The sequence below is a fragment of the Phoca vitulina genome, unplaced genomic scaffold (assembly GCF_004348235.1).
Source record: "Phoca vitulina isolate PV1807 unplaced genomic scaffold, GSC_HSeal_1.0 scaffold14, whole genome shotgun sequence".
In the NCBI taxonomy this organism is placed as follows: domain Eukaryota; kingdom Metazoa; phylum Chordata; class Mammalia; order Carnivora; family Phocidae; genus Phoca; species Phoca vitulina.
The window spans coordinates 6,959,649-6,980,321 of NW_022589717.1; the positions used below are offsets into that span (position 1 = coordinate 6,959,649).

General features: G+C 38.2%; 2 protein-coding genes across 7 annotated transcripts in view; one reads left to right on the plus strand and one right to left on the minus strand.

The window, feature by feature from the left end:
• Window positions 1-3,732, minus strand: part of MFSD8 (major facilitator superfamily domain containing 8) — a 38,411-nt gene extending 34,679 nt beyond the window's left edge. For both annotated transcript variants that reach the window (XM_032412807.1, XM_032412805.1), the window contains exon 1: window positions 3,649-3,732. In XM_032412807.1, coding sequence (XP_032268698.1) covers window positions 3,649-3,713 — 65 coding nt within the window. In that variant the 5' untranslated portion in view covers window positions 3,714-3,732. The remainder of the gene's footprint in view (window positions 1-3,648) is intronic.
• Window positions 3,733-4,107: 375 nt separating this feature from the next.
• The window catches only part of ABHD18 (abhydrolase domain containing 18), a 50,813-nt gene continuing 34,247 nt past the window's right edge, over window positions 4,108-20,673 (plus strand). For 4 of the 5 annotated variants that reach the window (XM_032412808.1, XM_032412810.1, XM_032412811.1 and 1 more), the window contains exons 1-3: window positions 4,108-4,197; window positions 15,176-15,284; window positions 15,946-16,030. In XM_032412808.1, coding sequence (XP_032268699.1) covers window positions 15,193-15,284; window positions 15,946-16,030 — 177 coding nt within the window. In that variant the 5' untranslated portion in view covers window positions 4,108-4,197; window positions 15,176-15,192. Of the gene's footprint in view, window positions 4,198-12,643; window positions 12,666-15,175; window positions 15,285-15,945; window positions 16,031-20,673 lie in introns of those variants that run through there. The other variant, XM_032412809.1, reaches the window with a different exon arrangement.

Genomic DNA, 20,673 nt, shown 5'->3' on the forward strand with positions numbered 1-20,673 from the left:
CTCTGCCTGCCACTCCCGCTGCTTGTGTTCTCTCTCTCTCTGAGAAATAAATAAATAAAATCTTTATTTAAAAAAAAACAACCCAAAAAATGACTCTGGATTTACTGAGGAAAAATAAAATTACTCTTTACCAGAGAGAGCATTTGTGAACTACTGAAGAGCAAAAAAGAACCCATATTCAAAGAAGATAAGAGAAAAAAGTGTGTGCTCACTGACAGAATAGTGTAATGGTGTTACAGTATAAAATTTAGAAGGCAAAAATAAACTGAGAATGTTCTATAAGGATATGCTCTATAAGACCAGAAGTCGCAGATATTATCTGTAATACAGAAACTGGACTAGAGCTGCAAAGAAAAATTTTAAGTACCTGTTAACATTTTAGGATAATCTAAAAGAGGGATCAGCAATCTATAGTCTCTAGTCCAAATCCAACGTTATCACCTGTTTCTAGATCACCAGTTTCTACTGGAGAATAGTTTTTACAGATGAATATTTGTGAGCAACTTGTTAGAAAACATCAACTTTTAACTCTAGTTAAGAAAAATGCCACTCCTAAAAAGAAATTCCATTCCTCTCATGGATTTGTATTGCAAAAAATTTTACTCATTTATTATATTTTAAACTTCATTACTAAAATTTTTTGTGAGAATTTTTCTTTCTTGTTATCTAAGTACCTCTATAATATCTTTGATTTTGCCTCTTGTCCTGCAAAGCCTAAAATATTTACCATTTGGGCCTTTACAGAAAAAGTTTGCCAATACTTTGTTCTCTTAAACACTATAGATGGGGTCAGTGGAGACCACTATGGACTCACCAGACCAGTAAATTAAAACTAACCTTCTTACTGAGAAAAAGTTGGTGGTGAACTAGGCTGTAGTTTCTACAATTTACTCAAAGCGAACAGGGCTTGTCAATTAGTTATATGTATGTTCATTTTACTAGGGAATCTATGTTTTTTTTTTTTTCTAAAGAACTTTTTAATTTATTCATTTGGGACAGAGAGATACAGCGAGAGAGAGAGCAGGAGCAGTGGGGAGAAGCAGAGGAAGAAGGAGAAGCAGACTCCCTGCTGAGCAGGGAGGCCAACGTTGGGCTCGATCCTAGGACCTAGAGATCATGCCCTGAGCCAAAGGCAGGCGCTTAACCATCTGAGCCCGAATCTACATTTTAAAACACAGTATGCTTATTGTATTATTCTTAAAATACACCCTTATTATTTTTATTTTTTTTTAAGATCTTATTTATTTGACAGTGAGAGACAGCGAGAGAGGGAACACAAGCAGGGGGAGTGGGAGAGGGAGAAGCAGGCTCCCCACGGAGCAGGGAGCCCGATGTGGGGCTCGATCCCAGGATCCTGGGATCATGACCTGAGCCGAAGGCAGATGCTTAACTGGCTGAGCCACCCAGGCACCCCAAAATACACCTTATTTAAAAAAAACACCCTTATTTTTAAAATGCTAAATCTAGAACCTCAATCAAGTATTGTTTATGGACAGAACATCTGAATTTAGATGCACCCTAATGAGCCTCAAACAATCACTCAGACATAACTGAAGCATAAGAGTACATAAGAGTAAGAAGAAGAGGGGCGCCTGGGCGGCTCAGTCATTGGGCATCTGCCTTCGGCTCAGGTCATGATCCCAGCGTCCTGGGATCAAGCCCCGCATGGGGCTTCCTGCTCCGTGGGAAGCCTGCTTCTCCCTCTCCCACTCCCCCTTCTTGTGTTCCCTCTCTTGCTGTGTCTCTCTTGCTGTCAAATTAATAAATAAATAAAATCTTTAAAAAAAAAAAAAAGAGTGGGCGCCTGGGTGGCTCAGTTGGTTGAGCGACTGCCTTCGGCTCAGGTCATGATCCTGGAGTCCCTGGATCGAGTCCCACATCGGGCTCCCTGCTCAGCAGGGAGTCTGCTTCTCCCTCTGACCCTCCCCCCTCTCATGTGCTCTCTCTCATTCTCTCTCTCTCAAATAAATAAATAAAATCTTTAAAAAAATAAAAAAAAATAAAAAAAAAAAAAGAGTAAGAAAAAGAATTCCTTTTTTAAAGTAGATTTATTTGGACATGGTGACAGAATATATACCGTAAGACCACATCCAACTATTAACTCAAGGATCCTGAATTTATCTGAAAAATAGTCAAGAACCAGGTAGAAGCAAAAAGAACTTTGAGAAATCCAAATGTCACAAAGTCTATGCACTGAAGCACATGCACCTAAGAGAGATGGTTAGTCCTTAGTCATAGCTTCCATGTTCTAACTGCACATAATTCTATTAAGCTTAGAAATGGTTTTCAAAGCAGAAGCAAACTAGAAATCTCAAAATAAAGTTGGGAGAAGAGAGGCTGCTGACAGCAACAAAAACAGGGATTGTCAATACATAACAAAACATGATGAGGAATAGTCTGCCAGCAACAGAATAGGTAGAAAAGCAGACATAAAACTTTAAACGTGTAGCAAGTGTATAAATTAGTAAGAAAGTGAAAGAAAGTAAAGGGCGCCTGGGTGGCTCAGTAGGTTAAAGCATCTGCCTCAGTGTGGTTCCTTCGATAGCTCAGTTGGTAGAGCGGAGGACTGTAAAGCATCTGCCTCAGGCTCAGGTAATGATCCCAGCAATGGGCTCCCTGCTCACTGGGGAAATCTGCTTCTCCCTTTGCCCTTCACCCTGCTCATGCTCTCTCTCTCTCAAATAAATAAATAAAATCTTAAAAAAAAAAATTGTGTAAAATAAACTAGTATAGAAGGAAATAGTCCAAAATGTCTCAGTAGGCCCTGAGTACATCCCTGTATTATGGAATATTTCGGGATTGATAATAATTGTATTGATCTCAAGACAAAATGTAGATAAAATTGCAATACATATATTCCGTTTAGTAAATCGGGGACCAGAGAAATACACTGCCCAAAGAGTTTCAAACAAAGTGGTTAAAATGAAAGTTTGGTGCTTAAGAGACACAAATGTGCAAAAATTAACATGGTCGTTGACAGCTTAACTACACAGTTAATTTACTTGATAAATTGTTTCAAACATAATAATATTTAATTCCGTTTTCCTAAAGACAAAAATAGTTACTTAACTAAGTAGTAAGAGACAAACTGAACAATTCTGAATTACTGTCCATAAAGTAGGATCAAAATAACCAGAAATATAAGGGTCGAAGTACAGTTCATCCTTAAACGCTAAGAAATTAGTCTTTATACGTTTGGCATAGGAGAAAGGTATGCTCGTTTTGTACAGGTTTACTTGCTAACGAAGTATCAAAAAGTTATCACGCAATTAAGTCAATACTAAGAGAGGTTTCTTCAAGTATCAATTAAAACCATCATTTCGAAACTTTTGTGAAACGTGTAAATTGATGAGCTCCGTAGAGGAACGCAGAATGCGGTGGTTTAATGGCCGCGACACCGCTGGGAGTGAAGGTCCAAGACGCAGTGTGAATTTCTCTAACACCTTCACCAGAACTCGCTGGCTCATCGCGCCGCGCGACGAAATTTCTTTCCTCAGCAGCAGGAGCACATCACCCGGTCTCGCGCGACCGGCCACAGCCTCCCGCCGCCCTGAATCCCACGTTCGGGCCCGTGAGGCTGACGCCGGGAAAGGGGCCAGTGGCAACAGTGCAGGAAGGTGAGGGGGCCTTCCCCCAACATCCGCTCACCTGCTTCCGGCTGTGCGGTCGCCTAAGAGTGGCTCTTGCTCTGCCTCGATCCCCAAGCTCGCCATAGTTACACCGCCCACGAGGCGGTGTGAGGCCAGCTCTCGCGACACCTCCTGCTCCCTCCCATCCCAGTTGGCCAAAGCTGTCAAAACAAGTCAGCAAGTGCGCGTGCGTGCCCGGCAACTGGAAGTGGGCGGAGCGCCCCGAGGTCAGAGAGAGAGTCACGGGGGAGTCCGGACCGCGCCGGGCGGGAAGAAATCAGGGGCGGGGCCCTGTGTCCTAGCCCTCCTCCTGAGTCCGCGTTTCCCGGCCACCCGGGACTGCTTGGGAGACAACCGGGGAGGGTTCAGGGCGTGTCTAAACGGCTGCCCCGCCCCGGGCTCGTCCCTCTAGGCTTGGCTGTCTGGGCCTCTTAGTCTTGGGTTCCTGGAGAGGTTGCTGTCACTGCATTTGTGGCTCCGACGGAAGGCAAGTCCTGGGAGCCAGGGAAAGGACAGCGCCAGGAGGCTCGGCTGGCTGGACAGCAGGTGCCCTAAGAACGGACAGTGAGTAAGTAGCCGGTCCAAGCCGCGCTCCCCGAGCCTCTCGACACACTGCGTACGTGCCAGGAAGCAGGGACGGGGGACGCAGGGCTTGGCGGGAGACGCGGAGGTCCCGGGCGCTGGACGAAGCGGGGTTTTAGGGCGCGCTTTGGCCGACCCGAGTGAGTTAGGCTGGCGGGCGGTCTCTAATCCCTGTGGAAGGTGGAATTGTCTTGGCGCTGTTGTTTTCTCGCTCGGCTAACTACAAAGGCTAACTACCTTCCCTGTGGTGCCTTGTTCTCATCTGGGGATCCTCAGATCGGCATCTCACTGTCTCCTGCGCCAACTGGGGGATTCAGTCTTGCAAGATACTGCTAGCAGACCCTGCTGCTGTAATCTAGGGGTTAGAAAAGGCCCAGCACCAATTTAGCAGTGACCAGCACCTTTCATCATAAAGAAAATGCCATTTTTAGAAAAAACTTGTGTTTTTTTTTGTTTGTTTGTTTGTTTCAGTAGGTCTTGATGCTGTCTCTTTCCTGGTGCTTACATATTAACATGTTACTTTTCTACAAGTAGGCTTGTAAGGTAGTTGGTAGCAGTAGTCATAATTGTTTTATTAGTGCTAGTACATTCTCATGTGATCTCACTTGATTACAACTTTCCTATGAGAGAGATAAAGCAGACACATTTCTATTTTATAGAGAACTAAGATTCAGAGAAGTTGACAACTTACCCAGAGTCACTTGGACTGAAAGTGGCAGAGTTGGGACTCAATTCAATTCTTTCAACCAATATTTATAAGCAGTTACCTATGCCAGACCCTATATTAGTTATCTGTTGTGTAGTATGTGCCATCACTTGTAACCTTTGTCTTGTTTGTGACCTTCTTGTGTTTATCCTGTCAGGGACATTCCACTCGTGAGCAGCTAAATTTGAAATGTGTTTTCTGTTAGTTCAGAACTGTTTTCTGAATCCAGACATGATATATTTGTGCTTGGATTCAGTCTTGCAAATTTGTTTGTAACAGCTCAAAAAACTTATCAGATTCCTATGACTGGTTCCAAGAAGGTATATAGGTAAAAAAAAAAAAAATTTAATATATATTTTTTTGCCATAATGTTGCTTTAATGTATCATTGACTTCTAATCCCCTAAGTCTGATGTGTGTGTGTGTGTGTGTGTGTGTGTGTGTGTATTTCACAAAGGGACTTTTAATCAGGATTGCACCAAGCAGAATAATTGCTAGATGAATATATGTTGAGTGAGTGCTTATTGATTTGCCTCATTTAATCCCTACAACAGTCTTCTGAGTCGGGATTGTGTCAAGCATACAAGGAAAGCGAAAGCATGGAGAATAGTTAATTTTCCTAGGGTCACACCACAAATAAGTAAGAAAGCAAGAATCCAAGAAACACAGGACTCCTGAATGTAAAGCCTGTGCTTTTTCACCAGCAGCCTTACTATGAAAAGAATTTTAAGGAGAATCTTTTCCTATATCTCTTAAAATATATTAAAACAGGTGATCAATTTTTATATAAATTGAATAATTTGCAACTGTGTGTATAGTAGGCCAGTTATTATTCCCCTTTTATAGATTAAGGTGGCATCAAGGTCACATAGCTAGTGAAGGAACCCAGGTCTTCTGACACTGCTATTTTCCATTGCTACCTCCAAGTGATGGCTTTAGACCACGAAAGTATATGGAATGAGTGTGTAAAACCGGTGAAATCTAGGGGCGCCTGGGTGGTTCAGTCATTAAGCGTCTGCCTTCGGCTCAGGTCATGATCCTTGGGTCCTGGGATCAAGCCCCAGCAGGAAGCAGGAAGCCTGCTTCTCCCTCTGCCACTCCCCCTGCTTGTGTTCCCTCTCTCGCTGTGTCTCTCTCTGTCAAATAAATAAATAAAATCTTTAAAAAAAACAAACAAAAAACGGTGAAATCTAAATAAGCTCTGTGTATTGTACCATAGGGAAAAAAAGAAAGAAAAAAATCATTTCTTAAGAACAGTGCACCTAAACAAAGTAAACATTTAAGAAATCTTTTAAAAATCATAATTACTTTCTTTAAAGCCATGGAAAAGAAGAACCAAGTTTGAAAAGAGATTAGATTATTTGCTGAATGTTTCACATGAGGATATGAGACAATCATCTGTTGAATTTCCTTAGATGACTGCTTAGAATAGATATCCACCCCTCAAAACAAATGAACAAATAAACTTCCTATTTATGTATCAACTTCATGAGGATAAAAATCCAGAAAAAAATTAGGATTGCATTGTGTAAATGCTTAAGTATTAGAGTGATAGGAGATAAAAGTACTATATGGCATACAGATACTGAGTGCCACTTCAGCAATAGAGCTCATTTCTAGGAAAGACTTCATTCCTTGGCACTGTAATAGAACTTCTACTTTTGTAGAAGTTTGTTTTTGTAGAAGTACTTTGAGTTTTCCTTTGGCATTGGCTATATAAAAATATAGATGACAGGGGCGCCTGGGTGGCTCAGCTCTTAAGTGTCTGCCTTTGGCTCAGGTCATGATCCCAAGGTCCTGGGATCAAGCCCCACATCGGGCTCCCTGCTCAGTGGGAACTGCTTCTCCCTCTCCCACTCCCCCTGCTGTGGTCCCTCTCTTGCTGTGTCTCTCTCTGTCAAATAAATAAATAAAACCTTAAAAAAAAAATTTATATATATATATAGATGACAGTTGTTATCAGTTTGGCTTGATACATACTTCAAAAATGGGTCTGTCTCTGCAGAAGCTCACTGGTGTCAATCCAGCCCGAAGTAGATGCTTTAAGTATCTGATGTGGCTCTAGATGGTGCCTCTTTTTGGTGAACTGGAGTTATCTTTACTCTGGACTTGAATTATTATCTGTTCATGGTGGCACGGGATAGCAGTTAGCCCTACCTAGACTTACGTGTTTAGAACGTCCCAGAAAACCTGGCCATTAATATTGTTCTTGGGACTGAAATGGGATTTAAGAAGTTCTTTGTAATCCTCAACTCTATAGCCAAACTTACAGCAGGTTATGTGTGTGTTTGATTTACTTTCTGTAACTTATTGGTCAGTGGTTTACTGCAGGTAAATATAGCAAGGAATATGCTGGCTCTAGATTTGAGGTGCTGATTGTTATGGCCCATATTATATGGAATTAAAGTGATTTGGAAAGCTCTTCTGGTATAGGGTTGAAAATTAGAAATGACTAAACAACTTAGACGTATAATAAACAATGCTACTTTACAAAATATTCAAAGAGTTCATTGTTCTCAGGTCCTTTCCTGCTTCTCTTGAACTTTTTACTTTTGTATATTTGCCTTTGATTACCATCTTAGAAGAATATTGAGTAGAAAAATGGGATGTTTCATGAACAGTTTTCTTCTTACTGTAAAATACAAGTGTTGGAATTTTGGGGTTATTTATTTATTTATTTTAAAGATTTTATTTATATATTTGACACAGAGAGAGCACAAGCAGAGTGAGTGGCAGGCAGAGGGAGAGGGAGAAGCAGGCTCCCTGCTAAGCAAGGAACCCAATGCAGGGCTCGATCCCAGGACCTTGGGATCATGACCTGAGCCGAAGGCAGCGGCTTAGCCAACTGAGCCACCCAGGCGCCCCAGAATTTTGGGATTTTTTAATGCTAATATGGAATCTGCTATTGATGTGTTTATGTTACAAAGGAAGACATTAACCCCCATCCTTTTCCAGCCACTATAGAGAAAATAAATGGCCCATGATGATGAAATGTTATATGGCAGAGTTGATGGGATGACACTCCCATGGTTACATTAAGTTATATTAGACTCTGCCTTGCTAGAACACTCAGTCTCACTCTCCTGTTGGCCTTGAAGAGGTAAGCTGCCCTTTTGTAAACGTCTGTGGAGAGAGTCACCTGGTAGGGAACCATGGATAGTCCCTAAGAGCTCAGATTGGCCTCTGGCTGACAAATAGTAAAATATTGAAACTCTCAGGTCTATAGCTGTGAAGAAATGAATTCTGCTAACAAGCTGAATGGGCTTGTAAGCAAGTTTTTCTCTAGTCAAGCTTCCAGATGAGAATACAGCCCAGCTGACACCTTGATTGAAGCTAGATGAGACCCTAAAGCAGAAAACCCATGTAGGCTGGGTTCTTGGAAACTAATCCTCAAGAAAGGGGAATTGAGAAGATGGGGGAAACAATTAAAGAGGTCTGTTCTTCAAATTCTTCTATTTAAAGGCGTTAGTGAGGTGTTTAGATATTTAAATTATGCCGTAGCATTTTTTTTGAAGAGAATAATACATGCTTTGAGTTCTGTTCTTAGATCAGTAGGATAATGAACTACTTATACTTCCTGAGAAAGTTACCAAGAAAGTATCAATTAACTTCTGAAGAATTTTGTAGAGAGACTATCAAATTAACTCCAGTTTCTAAATTTTTCCATTATTTTTATTGTGGTAAAATACACATCATATAAAATTTACCATCTTAACCATTTTTAAGTGTACAGTTCAGTGGTATTAAGTTCAGTCATACTGTTGTGCAAACATTACCACCCTTCATCTGTAGAACTCTTCATCTTGCAAAACCAAAACTCTCTACACATTAGACAATACCCACCCCTTTTCCTGTCCCCTCAGCCCCTGGTAACCACCATTCTGCTTTCTGTTTATGAATCTGGCTGCTCTAGGAACCTCATATAAGTAGAATCATACAGTATTTGTCTTTTTGTGACTGGCTTGTTTCACTTAGCGTAATGTCCTCAAGGTTCTTCCACATTGTAGCATATGTTAGAATTTCATTCCTTTTTAAGGATGAATAATATTCCATTGTATGTATACCCCACATTTTGCTTATCTATTCATCCATTGACAGACACATGGGTTTTTTCCACCTTTTAGCTACCAAATTACAAATTTTAAGAAGGCAGACAAAACACAGCTAATTAAATAACTAATATTTGTTTTAGATAGAATACTAATTTTAGGTCTACCTTGTGACATGTTTAATTCTTTTAAAATCAATATTTACATTTTACCTATACCATTTTATAGGATTGGATAATTTATCATTTTAATGTAGTGTTTTATAGTTGTATTTTTGCATTTGTGACATTGTTGTGGCATTTGTGACATATCTATGATTTATTTGGTTTTTCTAGCCCATGGGTCAGCAAACTATGGCCTATGGGCCAACCTGCCTGCTTTTGTATGGCCCATAAACTAAGAATAGTTTTTGCACATGAACATTAGTACTCAATTTAGTGATAAGAGCACTAACTTTGAACCCCCATTACACAAAATCCCAAGAAAAAAATTTTACTCCTCTCATTTCTAGACCTATATTACAAAAGATTGCTTATTATTATTATTATTATATTTTAAATTTCCTCAGTAAAAATTATGTGAATATTAGTTTTCTTTTTTTGTGATTTTTATGCACCTACACAATACCTTTGATTTCACCTCTTGGCTTGCAAAGCCTATAATATTTACTATCTAACCTTTTATAGAAAAGTTTGCAGGATCTCTCCTCTATTCTATTTATAACATTGTTCTTTTGAGATACTATTTTTAAACTTGTTACAACAGACACTAAGATTTTATGTTTATGTCATTTATTTAATATTTTTCCATGCAGAATTCTACAATGTATCATTTTGTAATTGGATATATTTAGTACAGATTACTTTTAAAAATATACTTTAGCTTTTTTTTTCATTTTCAAATCATTATTCTCTCCTAATTAGGTGTATTATTAAAGATACCTTAGAAAAATATTAATCAGATAAAATCAGAAATCTGTTTTAAAGGCAGGCTTATAAAAATCCTTAGGATAGTAGATTAAGAAGTGTAATCCTGAAAGTTCGTAACATGCATAGAACTTTTTCACTTTATGACTTGTGATCTTGGGTTTCTGATATGGCTTAGCTTGTAAGAAATTGGAGGAATAGCATGGTATGGTGGAGAGATGCATATCCCATCACAGAGGAATAAATCTCCCCCTAAGTATTTGATATACTCATTCCTGGAATGCAATTCTAACACAGAAGTTGTGGGATTAAAGGAAAAAATCTAGAATAAACTGTTTTCTTAGGAAATAGTATTATTAATCTAAAGAGAAAGTATAAGGAAAAAGGAATCCTATTCATAGTAGTTATCACAAATACTAAATATTTTGTTAGTCATGTAACATGCTTCATAAAAATACTTAAAGGATAGAATAAAATATTAATGGAGGAAGTAAAACTCTGGATGGAAAGACTAAAAAAATAATAATAACAGTGTTACTAAGTTAATATATGGATTGAACATACTATTGGTTACATTACAAAAAGGATATTTTATAAGTTATGACAAACATAAATGGGATGTATATGGAAAACTCATTATAGACATTCAAACACTAAAACAACACTTGTAAGAGCTGCTTGAAAGGGGTTTTAAAAATGGGATATAGGTTTTAGAGCTAGATCTAAGTTTATAGAAGATTTCTAGATTTTTTTAAAGATTATTTATTTATTTGAAAGAGAGAGTGCATGAGCCGGGGGTAGGGGCAGAGGGAGAGGGAGAAGCAAACTCCCCGCTGAGCATGGAGCCGACTGTGGGGCCCCATCCTAGGACCCAAAGATCATGACCTGAGCTGAAGGCAGACACTTAACCGACTGAGCCACCCAGGTGCCCCGAAGATTTCTAGATTTAAAAAATAGGAATTAGTTGGGGCGCCTGAGTGGCTCAGTCAGTTAAGCATCCTACTCTTGATTTCTGCTCAGGTCATGATCTCAGGGTCCTGGGATCAAGCCCTGCTTGGAGCTCTGCACTCAGCGGGAGTCTGCTTGAGATTCTCTCTCTTCCTCTCCCTCTGCCCACCCTGCTCCCCCAGGCCCCGTGCTTTATTACCTAAGATTACCTTAGTAAGATTACCAAAAAAGGGAAAATTCCATACTTCCCTGTACTCCCTCACTCTGCCCTCAAACTGTGGCCTCCCACCACTGTCTTGTGGCAGACAGTCTTCGCTTTGCTGTCCTGCCGGCCACTTCCGTAAACTTGTATCTCTGTTATTCTGCCTTGGGTGAATTCTTTCACCACCTGTACCCCCAGCCTCTACCTGATTGGATCACCCCACATTTGATGGCCCCCCCATTTGATTGGGAGACCCCACAATAAGGATAATCAATAATATTGTTGCTATTAGTCATAGGTATAGCACTTAAATTTGCAAAGTACTGTTTAAATGCTTCATAAATGGTAACTCATTTACTTCTCATACCAATCCTAAGGGGTAAGTACTGTTATTCCCATTTTACAGATGACTCACAGAAAGGATAAGTGACTTGGTCAAAGTCACATGGTAGAGGATTCAACCCAGGGAAGAGTGTATGCTCTTAGCCATTATGACATATTGAACTTTAAATATATCTCTTTCAAATTTATATACACTAAAATGTAAAACAATTAAATGTGAATAATTTTTAAAAAATGAAAACTCAAAACCAAAAGTCTAAAAGAACGAAACCCAAAAAATACCATAGTGATAAATATAAATGGGCTAAACTCATCTCTTTTTTTTTTTTTAAGATTTTATTTATTTATTTGACAGAGAGAGACACAGCGAGAGAGGGAACACAAGCAGGGGGAGTGGGAGAGGGAGAAGCAGGCTTCCTGCAGAGCGGGGAGCCCGATGTGGGGCTCGATCCCAGGACCCTGGGATCATGACCTGAGCAGAAGGCAGACGTTAAATGACTGAGCCACCCAGGCGCCCCTAAGCTCATCTCTTAATAGAAAAAAATGAGGCAGTCCTATAAATCAGCAGGGTGCAGAACAACATTGGAAAAAGACAAACAATGAAGTTGGTCTCTTTTGTGTTTAAAAACAAACACACCAGAAACTCCTAAAATATATGTACATGTATAAACGGATAGAGGTCACGGGTATACAGCATTAAATACAGTGTTTACCTTTTAGGAGGAGAGGAAACTTGGAAGTAAAGAAGAGAGACTTTACTCTGTATATATATATATATATTTTTTTTTTTTGAAAGATTATTTATTTGAGAGAGAGAGAAAGAGAGTGGGAGCAGGGGGGAGGGGGAGAAGGAGAGAGAGAGAATCTCAAGCAGACTCTGTGCTGAGCATGGAGCCAGTTGCGGCGCTCAATCCCACAACCCCAAGATCATGACCTGACCTAAAACCAAGAGTTGGATACTCAACAAACTGAACCACCCAGGTGCTCCTATACTGTATATTTTTGTTAAATACTGCTCCTATACTGTATATTGTTGTTAAATACTGCCAAAAATGTGTAATGTAACTAGTAAGGTTTTTTTTTTTAAAGATTTTATTTATTTATTTGACAGAGAGAGACACAGCAAGAGAGGGAGCACAAGCAGAGGGAGTGGGAAAGAGAGAAGCAGGCTCCCCACTGAGCAGGGAGCCTGATGTGGGGCTTGATCCCAGGACCCTGGGATCATGACCTGAGCCGAAGGCAGATGCTTAACGACTGAGCCACCCCGGCGCCCCTGTAACTAGTAAGTTTTTTTTTAAAGTTTGTATAGGTAAGTAAATAATGTCAACAAGAAAAGATTCCACACTGTTAGTACTAAATATTTCTGAAAAGTAGAATTGGAGGTAATGGAAACAAGATTATTCTTCCCTTTTTTTACTCTACCTACTTCTGTATTGTTTGAATTTTAAAATGTTACAGTGAGCATCTTTGAATTAGCAAATAGAGACTTATGTGATCATTTTCTCTTGCATTTCCTCTTACATTAATTATTTGTTCCTGTGCTTTACCTTTACCTAACGACTAAATAGTTTTTACATATTTCATTGGAATATTGTCCATGAGTAGACTTCAGGAAGTATAGATTTTAATGAGATTTACAGTTTAAAGTCTTGGCCAGCATCTTAATGTTATATAGGTCTTGCCTTAAATGTTACCTCTTTGGTTAAGTGGGACTTTTTTCGACTATCAAAGGAGCCTTCTGGGGGCGCCTAGGTGGCTCGATCATTAAGCATCTGCCTTCCGCTCAGGTCATGGTCCCAGGGTCCTGGGATCGAGCCCCACATCGGGCTCCCTGCTCGGCGGGAAGCCTGCTTCTCCCTTTCCCACTCTCCCTGCTTGTGTTCCCTCTCTCGCTGTGTCTTTCTCTGTCAAATAAATAAATAAAATCTTTAAGAAAAATTAAAAAAAAAAGGAGCCTTCTGGTATTTATCACACTCTCTTGTTATATTATCATTATAGTGTTGTCATTATCTATCTATTCTTTGCTTATTTTTTTTGGTAATTTGTTTTCCTCCACTAAAATATAAGATCTGTGAGAGGAAGAATGTGCCTTGGTCATCTTATAACACAGGGCCTAAAATAATTGTTGGCATATAGTAAGCATTTAATAAATACTTTTTGCTTACATGAAAAAAAGTAATATTCTTAAAAGTTCAGAAACTTAAGTTTGTGTTAGGCCATCCTAGAATGGTTTAGCTTTGGGGAACTAATTGATGATAATTCATTGTCGTCTAGTAATCAGAATACCAGTTTGTTTATTTATGATGGTGATATAAGTAGTATAAACAAAGCTGGATATACATTATGGGTTATTTTCCTTAGCAAGATTATGCCACAACCAAATTTTTATCAAGAATAAAAATTGAGTAACACATGGGAATTGGGAAAAAGAGAGTTGGGTGGTATTAAAAAATACTAAATACTATAGATTATATTGCTTAACAAGTACCTTATCTAGTAAATGCTTGTTCTTGGTCCTGAGAGTTGTGAGAGAGGCAATATGAAGGATTTGGTTTTGCTGCTCCAGTCATAAAAACAATAAAGTGCCGGCCCAGTTGGATGGTGGATTAGATTGTATACCTATGTAAACAAAGAGGAGCATTAAGTTAAACTTGTATTTTGTTACAGATCAAAGAGCAAAAGTATAAAACATAAGTGGTGGTTCCATGAGAACAGTCAAAATAATAGATAAGTACTCATTAAAGGTCACTATTTTCCATTTTTCTAAGTAGAATAAACCCTGAAACTGAATCAGGTTTTGCCCACAAGTCAGAACTACACCATTCAATTTGAAAAGACAGAGGCAGATATTTAAAAAAAAAAAAAATCAAAAACCAAAAAAAAATTTAGAAATATTTGGAAAAAATAGAAAAGTGCTACAACATATTAGCATTGCTTAATTATTACTTTTCATGCACTCTAGTGTGGTAGACAGGCAGTGTAGAATAGTAGTTAGATCTCGCTGTATGCCAGGGATTCAGTTCTAGCTCAGCCTACCACTAGCTGTGTGACCTTAGATAAATCACCTATTTTCTCTGTGGCTTAGTTTCCTCATCTTGGGGTAATAGATCCTTTTTCATAAAGTTGCTGGGAGGTTTAAACAGGAGTGTGTGTATGTGTGTGTGTGTGTGGGTGGGTGTGTGAGTGTGTATAGTTTTACAAAATGGTGCCTGGCAGATAATATAGTACTACATAAGTAATAGCCACTACAATTGTTATCCAATAAATACTGAGTGTTACTGTTAGTCACTGTGCTGAGGATGGGAAGATCCTGCCCTAAAGGAATACAGAGTTCATCTTCTCTACTTTCATCCCAGTTCTTTTTTTCTATATCTATATCCAAGAGAATAAATTCAAGGTACATAGTTTAATCTCAGTCTTCAATTTTTTCTCCAGTGTTATTGATGTATAGTTAATATATAACATTGTATTAGTTTAAAGTTTACAGCATAATGATTTGATGGATGTATATATTGTGAAATGGTTAGCACAATAAGTTTAACATCCATCACCTAACAGAGTTACAATTTTTTTTCTTGTGATGAGTACTTCTAAGATCTATAAGATAAATAGTTCTGGGGATGTAATGTACAGCATGGTAACTATAGTTAAAAATATATATTATATATTTGAAAGTTGCAAAGAGAGTATATCAATCTTTAATTTTTACCTGATATTTAAAGAGATGGTTAGGAAATTGACCTGCTGCCTAAAATAAAATATTTTAAAGTCATTTTAAATCTTGTTTCATAGATGTTTGTTTGCTACTAATGGGTGTGAGCAAGTTAGATATTCTATACCGGAGACTTCTCCTCACAAAACTTTTTATCAGAGGATGGGGGAGGCCAGAAGATCTCAAAAGGTAAGCATTTTTTTTTCTCCCAAATTTGCTTATTCTAAATTTGTTGTAGTAAACATTTAAAATTTTTTTTCAGTGATAAAATCCTTTACTATAAATATAAAGTGACTGGTAAATTAAGCATTGAAGTATAAAACGTAATTATTTCCTTTTGTCATTTGTCTTTTTAATTATTTCTCTTAAGTTTTAAACCGTATAATCATAAATTGAACTATTTTAAAAGTAATTTTAAAATTAAATAAAATTAAAAATAAAGAGCTCTTAAATACAAGCTAGATTTTTTAACTTTAATTATTTTTAAGTTGCTTAGAGTTTCCAGGGACCGAGCTTCCTCGGGTAACTTGAATTTGTAATGACAATAAAGCTGAGCTATACTGTAGCTCATGGAAATATCTGGACTTAAGAAAATGAATTTTCAGGATTTATGGCTTTAATTTTGAGTCTTGTATATGTTAACTGCTTTCTGAACAATGATATTTCTCACATATTTTATGAGACAAAATGTCCAGCTTGAATAAAAACCAATAGCCTCATCTTTTTCTCTAATGATTCAAATTAAATTTTGACATAGCTTATAAATTGGACTTGCAAATTTTTCAGCATTATACACTCTCAATACAATGGGCATACTGAATTTTTCCTTTCTCCCCCCTTATCATAATAGACTCTTCGAATTCAGAAAGATGATTGGAAATCGAGAAAGATGTCAGAATCTGGTTTCAAGTGATTATCCAGTACACATCGATAAGGTATTTAAATAAAAGAAATGAAGTTACAGAAATTCTGGTTTAACATAAATATGTGTCAAGAGTAGGTTGGGAGTGCCTAGGTGGCTCAGTCGGTTAAGCGTCTGCCTTCGGCTCAGGGCATGATCTCAGGGTCCTGGGATCGAGTCCCACATCAGGGAGCCTGCTTCTCCCTTTCCTTTGTTGCTGCCCCGCCCAACCCCCCCACTTGTGCTCTCTGGCTCTCTCTATCGAATAAATAAAAATCTTTAAAAAACAACAACAAAGAGTAGGTTGAATGTTGGACTATAATAACAGTAAACACTAAAACATGAGTATAGATTTTTCATTTAATATTATTAAATACTATATGTGTCCTAAGAGGATGCTTATAATAACTATCATTCATGTATATTTGAGAGCATATATTTAGTACTTGCCTAAATACAAGAAACTATTTAAGTCTCGATCTTTTTGAGCCTTGTTTTGTATCTTTAGGATCAGGAGGGTTAAAATAAATTATTCAACATCTCAGAAGAACTATAAGTAATACGGGGAAGTATTCTAGTTGGAGAATCAGCACATGAGAAGTTGTTGCCAAACAGCTTCTATTTTTTTTTAAATTTTATTTATTTATTTATTTAAGAGAGAGAGTGAATGAGAGAGAGTGCAGGGGGAGGGGCAGAGAGAGAGGGAGAAGCACACTCCCCGCTGAGCAGGGTGCCAGATGTGGGGCTCAATCCCAGGACTCTGGGATCATGATTTGAACTGAAGGCAGATGCTTAACCGACTGAGCCACCCAGGCACCCACCCAAAACAGCTTCTAAATAACATCAGGGAAATGTTATGTTAATTGATGGGAGAAGGGTAGAAAGAAAATGCTGTAATAATAGAGACGATGAGAAAATATATTTGAAATAGCTTTGTTTTTTTAGCAACCATACACTTTTCTGTAAAGCAGTTCTAGGTTTATGTAATTGGATAATTGAGGTATTGTTGGGGAGGGGGTACAAATGTATGGGCTTCACATCCCTCATTGTCCTTCAACCAAAGTAACTCTACTTTCATCTCTTATGTATTGGATAACTTTAGGAGATTTCATTTTTCAAAACTATTCCACTGCTAAAAACAAAATTTTATAAATTGGAAATCCCTTTTCTATACCATATAGCTGTTCTTTCCGTAGCTTCTGGATTTAGAACACTTCTCCCTCAAATTTTGCTAAATATTTCTATTATCGCTGTTTTTTTCTATTAAAAATCATAGACTTAGACAAATTAAAATTATACCAAGTAAAAAATCAAAACTCTAACTTTCTGCCACTTTCCACCACTTAATTCCATTTCTCTCCCAAGGAGGAGTTACTGTTAAGGTTTTAGAATGCATTCTTACAGAGTTCCTTCCTCTCCCTGTATTCTCCCCATCACCGTCTCTCTTGGTTTTTAAAAACCAAGATATAGGGGCACCTGGGTGGCTCAGTCATTAAGTGTCTGCCTTCGGCTCAGGTCATGATCCCAGCGTCCTGGGATCGAGCCCTGCATCAGGCTCCCTGCTTGGCGGAAGCCTGCTTCTCCCTCTCCCACTCCCCCTGCTTGTGTTCCCTCTCTCGCTGTGTCTCTCTCTGTCAAATAAATAAATAAAACCTTAAAAAATAAATAAATAAATAAAAACCAAGATATTTTCATCTGCCATGGAATTCACCCTTTTAAAGTGTGCAGTTCAGTGTTGTTGTTTTTTACTACATTCCCAAGATGTGCAATCATCACCACTATCATTACCTACTTCCAGAACATTTTTATCTCCCCCAAAAGACACCGTATACCCATTAGCTGTTACTTCCCACTTCCATACAGCCTTCTCTCTGCTGGCAGTCATTAGTCTGCTATTCTGTATGGATCCACCAATTCTGGACATTTCATATAAATGGAATCATTTAATATGAGGCCTTTTGTGTCTGGTTTATTTCACTGAACAAATTTTCAAGTTTCATCCATGTTATCTAACAATACCTCACTTTTTTATTGTTAAATAATATTCCATTGTGTAGATATGTGACATTTTGTTTATCCATTTATCAGCTAATGGACATTTAGGTTTCTGCTTTTTGACTATTATGAATAATAATGCTATGAACATTCATGTGTAAGTGTTTTTGTGGATATGTGTTTTGAATTATTTAGATATATATAGGACTGGAATTTCTGGGTCATATGGTAATTCTATGTTTAACTTTTTGACAAACTGAAAACTGTTTTCCAAAGTGCACCATTTTACTTTTCCCACCAGCAGTGTATAATGGTTCCAATTTGTCCACATTCTCACTAATATTTGTATTAAACAGCCATCCTAGTGGGTGTGAAGTGTATTTTATTGTGATTTTTGATATGCCTTTCCCTTATGACTGTGATGTTGAGCATCTTTTCATGTGCTTATTGGCCATTTGCATATCTTCTTTGAAGAAATACCTATGAAATCATTGCCTTTTTTTAAGATTTATTTATTTATTTTAGAGCTAGTGAGCACAGGGCAGGGGACAGAGGGACGGAGGGAGAGGGAGAGAAAGAATTTCAAGCACACTCCCCACCGAGTGTGGAACCCAACATGGGGCTTGATCTTGCCATCCTGAGATCATAACCTGAGCTGAAATCAAGAGTTGGACACTTAACTGACTGAGCCACCCAGGTGCCCCAAATCATTGCCAAATTTTTAACTGGGTTATTCATCTTTTTATTCTTGAGTTGTAGCTTAATTTTTAAATCTATATTACTTATGGCTCTAAAATCTCCTTTTTTTCTTACCAAATTGCCTGTTGTCCCAACATTATTTGTTGAATTATTACTCCCTTTCACATTAATCTGTGCTACCTCCTTTATCAAATAATTTATTCTTCTAAATTATACAAAAAGAAAACTTTAAAACCATACTAGGAGGCACAAAGACTAAAATATAAAAACTTCTTGGATTAGAAATTTCATATCATACACATTGGGTCTCCTTACCATTTTCAAAAAACGCAGTGCAATCCTAGTTAAAATATTCAGTTTAGAACTAAAGTCTATAAAAGGATCCTGAAGGTATTTTGGGAAGAACCATGAGAGTATGAACAGATCAGGAATACTTAAAAAAGAAGAGTGTTAAGTAAAACCTAGTTCAGTCATTTACCAATAGGTATTATAAAGCTGCAGCATGATCAAAACAGCAAGATTTAGTACAAATAAAAGATAGGCTGATAAGCATTATAAACAATGGCCAAATTGTGGAAACAGCCCAAGTGTCCATTGATCGATGAATGGATAAAGAAGATGTGGGGGATATAAATATACATCATGGAATATATATCATGGAATATTATTCAACCATAAAAAAGAATGAAATCTTGCCATTTGCAACAACATGGATGGAGCTAGAGAGTATTATGCTAAGCAAAATAAGTCAGTAAGAAAGACAAATACCGTACGATTTCACTCATGTGGAATTTAAGAAACAAAACAAATGAACAAAGGGGAAAAAAAGAGAGGGAGGCAAAGAAACAGACTCTTAACTATAGAGAACAAGTTGATGGTACCAGAGGGGAGGCAGATGGAGGAATCGTGAAACAGGTGATGGGTAGTAAGGAGGGCACTTCCTGTGATAAGCACTGGGTGTTGTATGTTGAATGATGAATCACTAAATTCTACATCTGAAAGTAGTGTTGCGCTGCATGTTAACTAGCTAGAATTTAAATTAAAACTTGGAAACTTAAAAAAAACTGGAGAAAAAAAAGATAGGCTAATAAGAACAATTAAAGAATTGAAAATAATTTGCCAGGGGCGCCTGCGTGGCTCAGTTGTTAAGCGTCTGCCTTCAGCTCAGGTCATGATCCCAGGGTCCTGGGACTGAGCCCCGCATGGCCTCCCAGCTCAGCAGAGAGCCAGCTTCTCCCTCTCCCTCTGCTGCTCCGCCTGCTTATGCTCTCTCTGTCAAATAAATAAATAAAATCTTTAAAAACAAAAAACAAAAAAAAACTTACTTTATGATAAAGTAGCATTTAAGTCATTTGCAAAAAAAAAAAATGTGGAGGGGCGCCTGACTGGCTCAGTCGGTTAAGTGTCTGCCTTCGGCTCAGGTCATGATCTCAGGGTCCTGGGGCTTGGTGGGGAGCCTGCATCTCCCTCTCCCTCTGCCTGCAGCTCCCCCTGCTTGTGTTCTCTCTCTCTCTCTTAAATAAATAAATAAAATCTTTAAAAAAAAAAATGTGGATTATTTAATATAAGATATTGACACTACTGGCTAGAATTTGTGTTTTAAAATGAGCTGGATATATATAGTATCTACAGATATAGTTTTTTGTTTCCAATTTTAATGAAAATATGTGGTGTTTACTGCTAATTTAATTTTGACTACTGACCTGATAAAGATTTTTTATTTAAAAAAAATAACTTGGCGGGGCGCCTGGGTGGCTCAGTTGTTAAACGTCTGCCTTCGGCTCAGGTCATGATCCCAGGGTCCTGGAATGGAGCCCTGCATTGGGCTCCCTGCTCCGCGGGAAGCCCACGTCTCCCTCTCCCACTCCCCCTCTTTGTGTTCCCACTCTCGCTATCTCTCTCTCTGTCAAATAAATAAATAAAATCTGAAAAAAAAAAAAATAACTTGGCTGGGGCCCCTGGGTGGCTCAGTCGTTAAGCTCC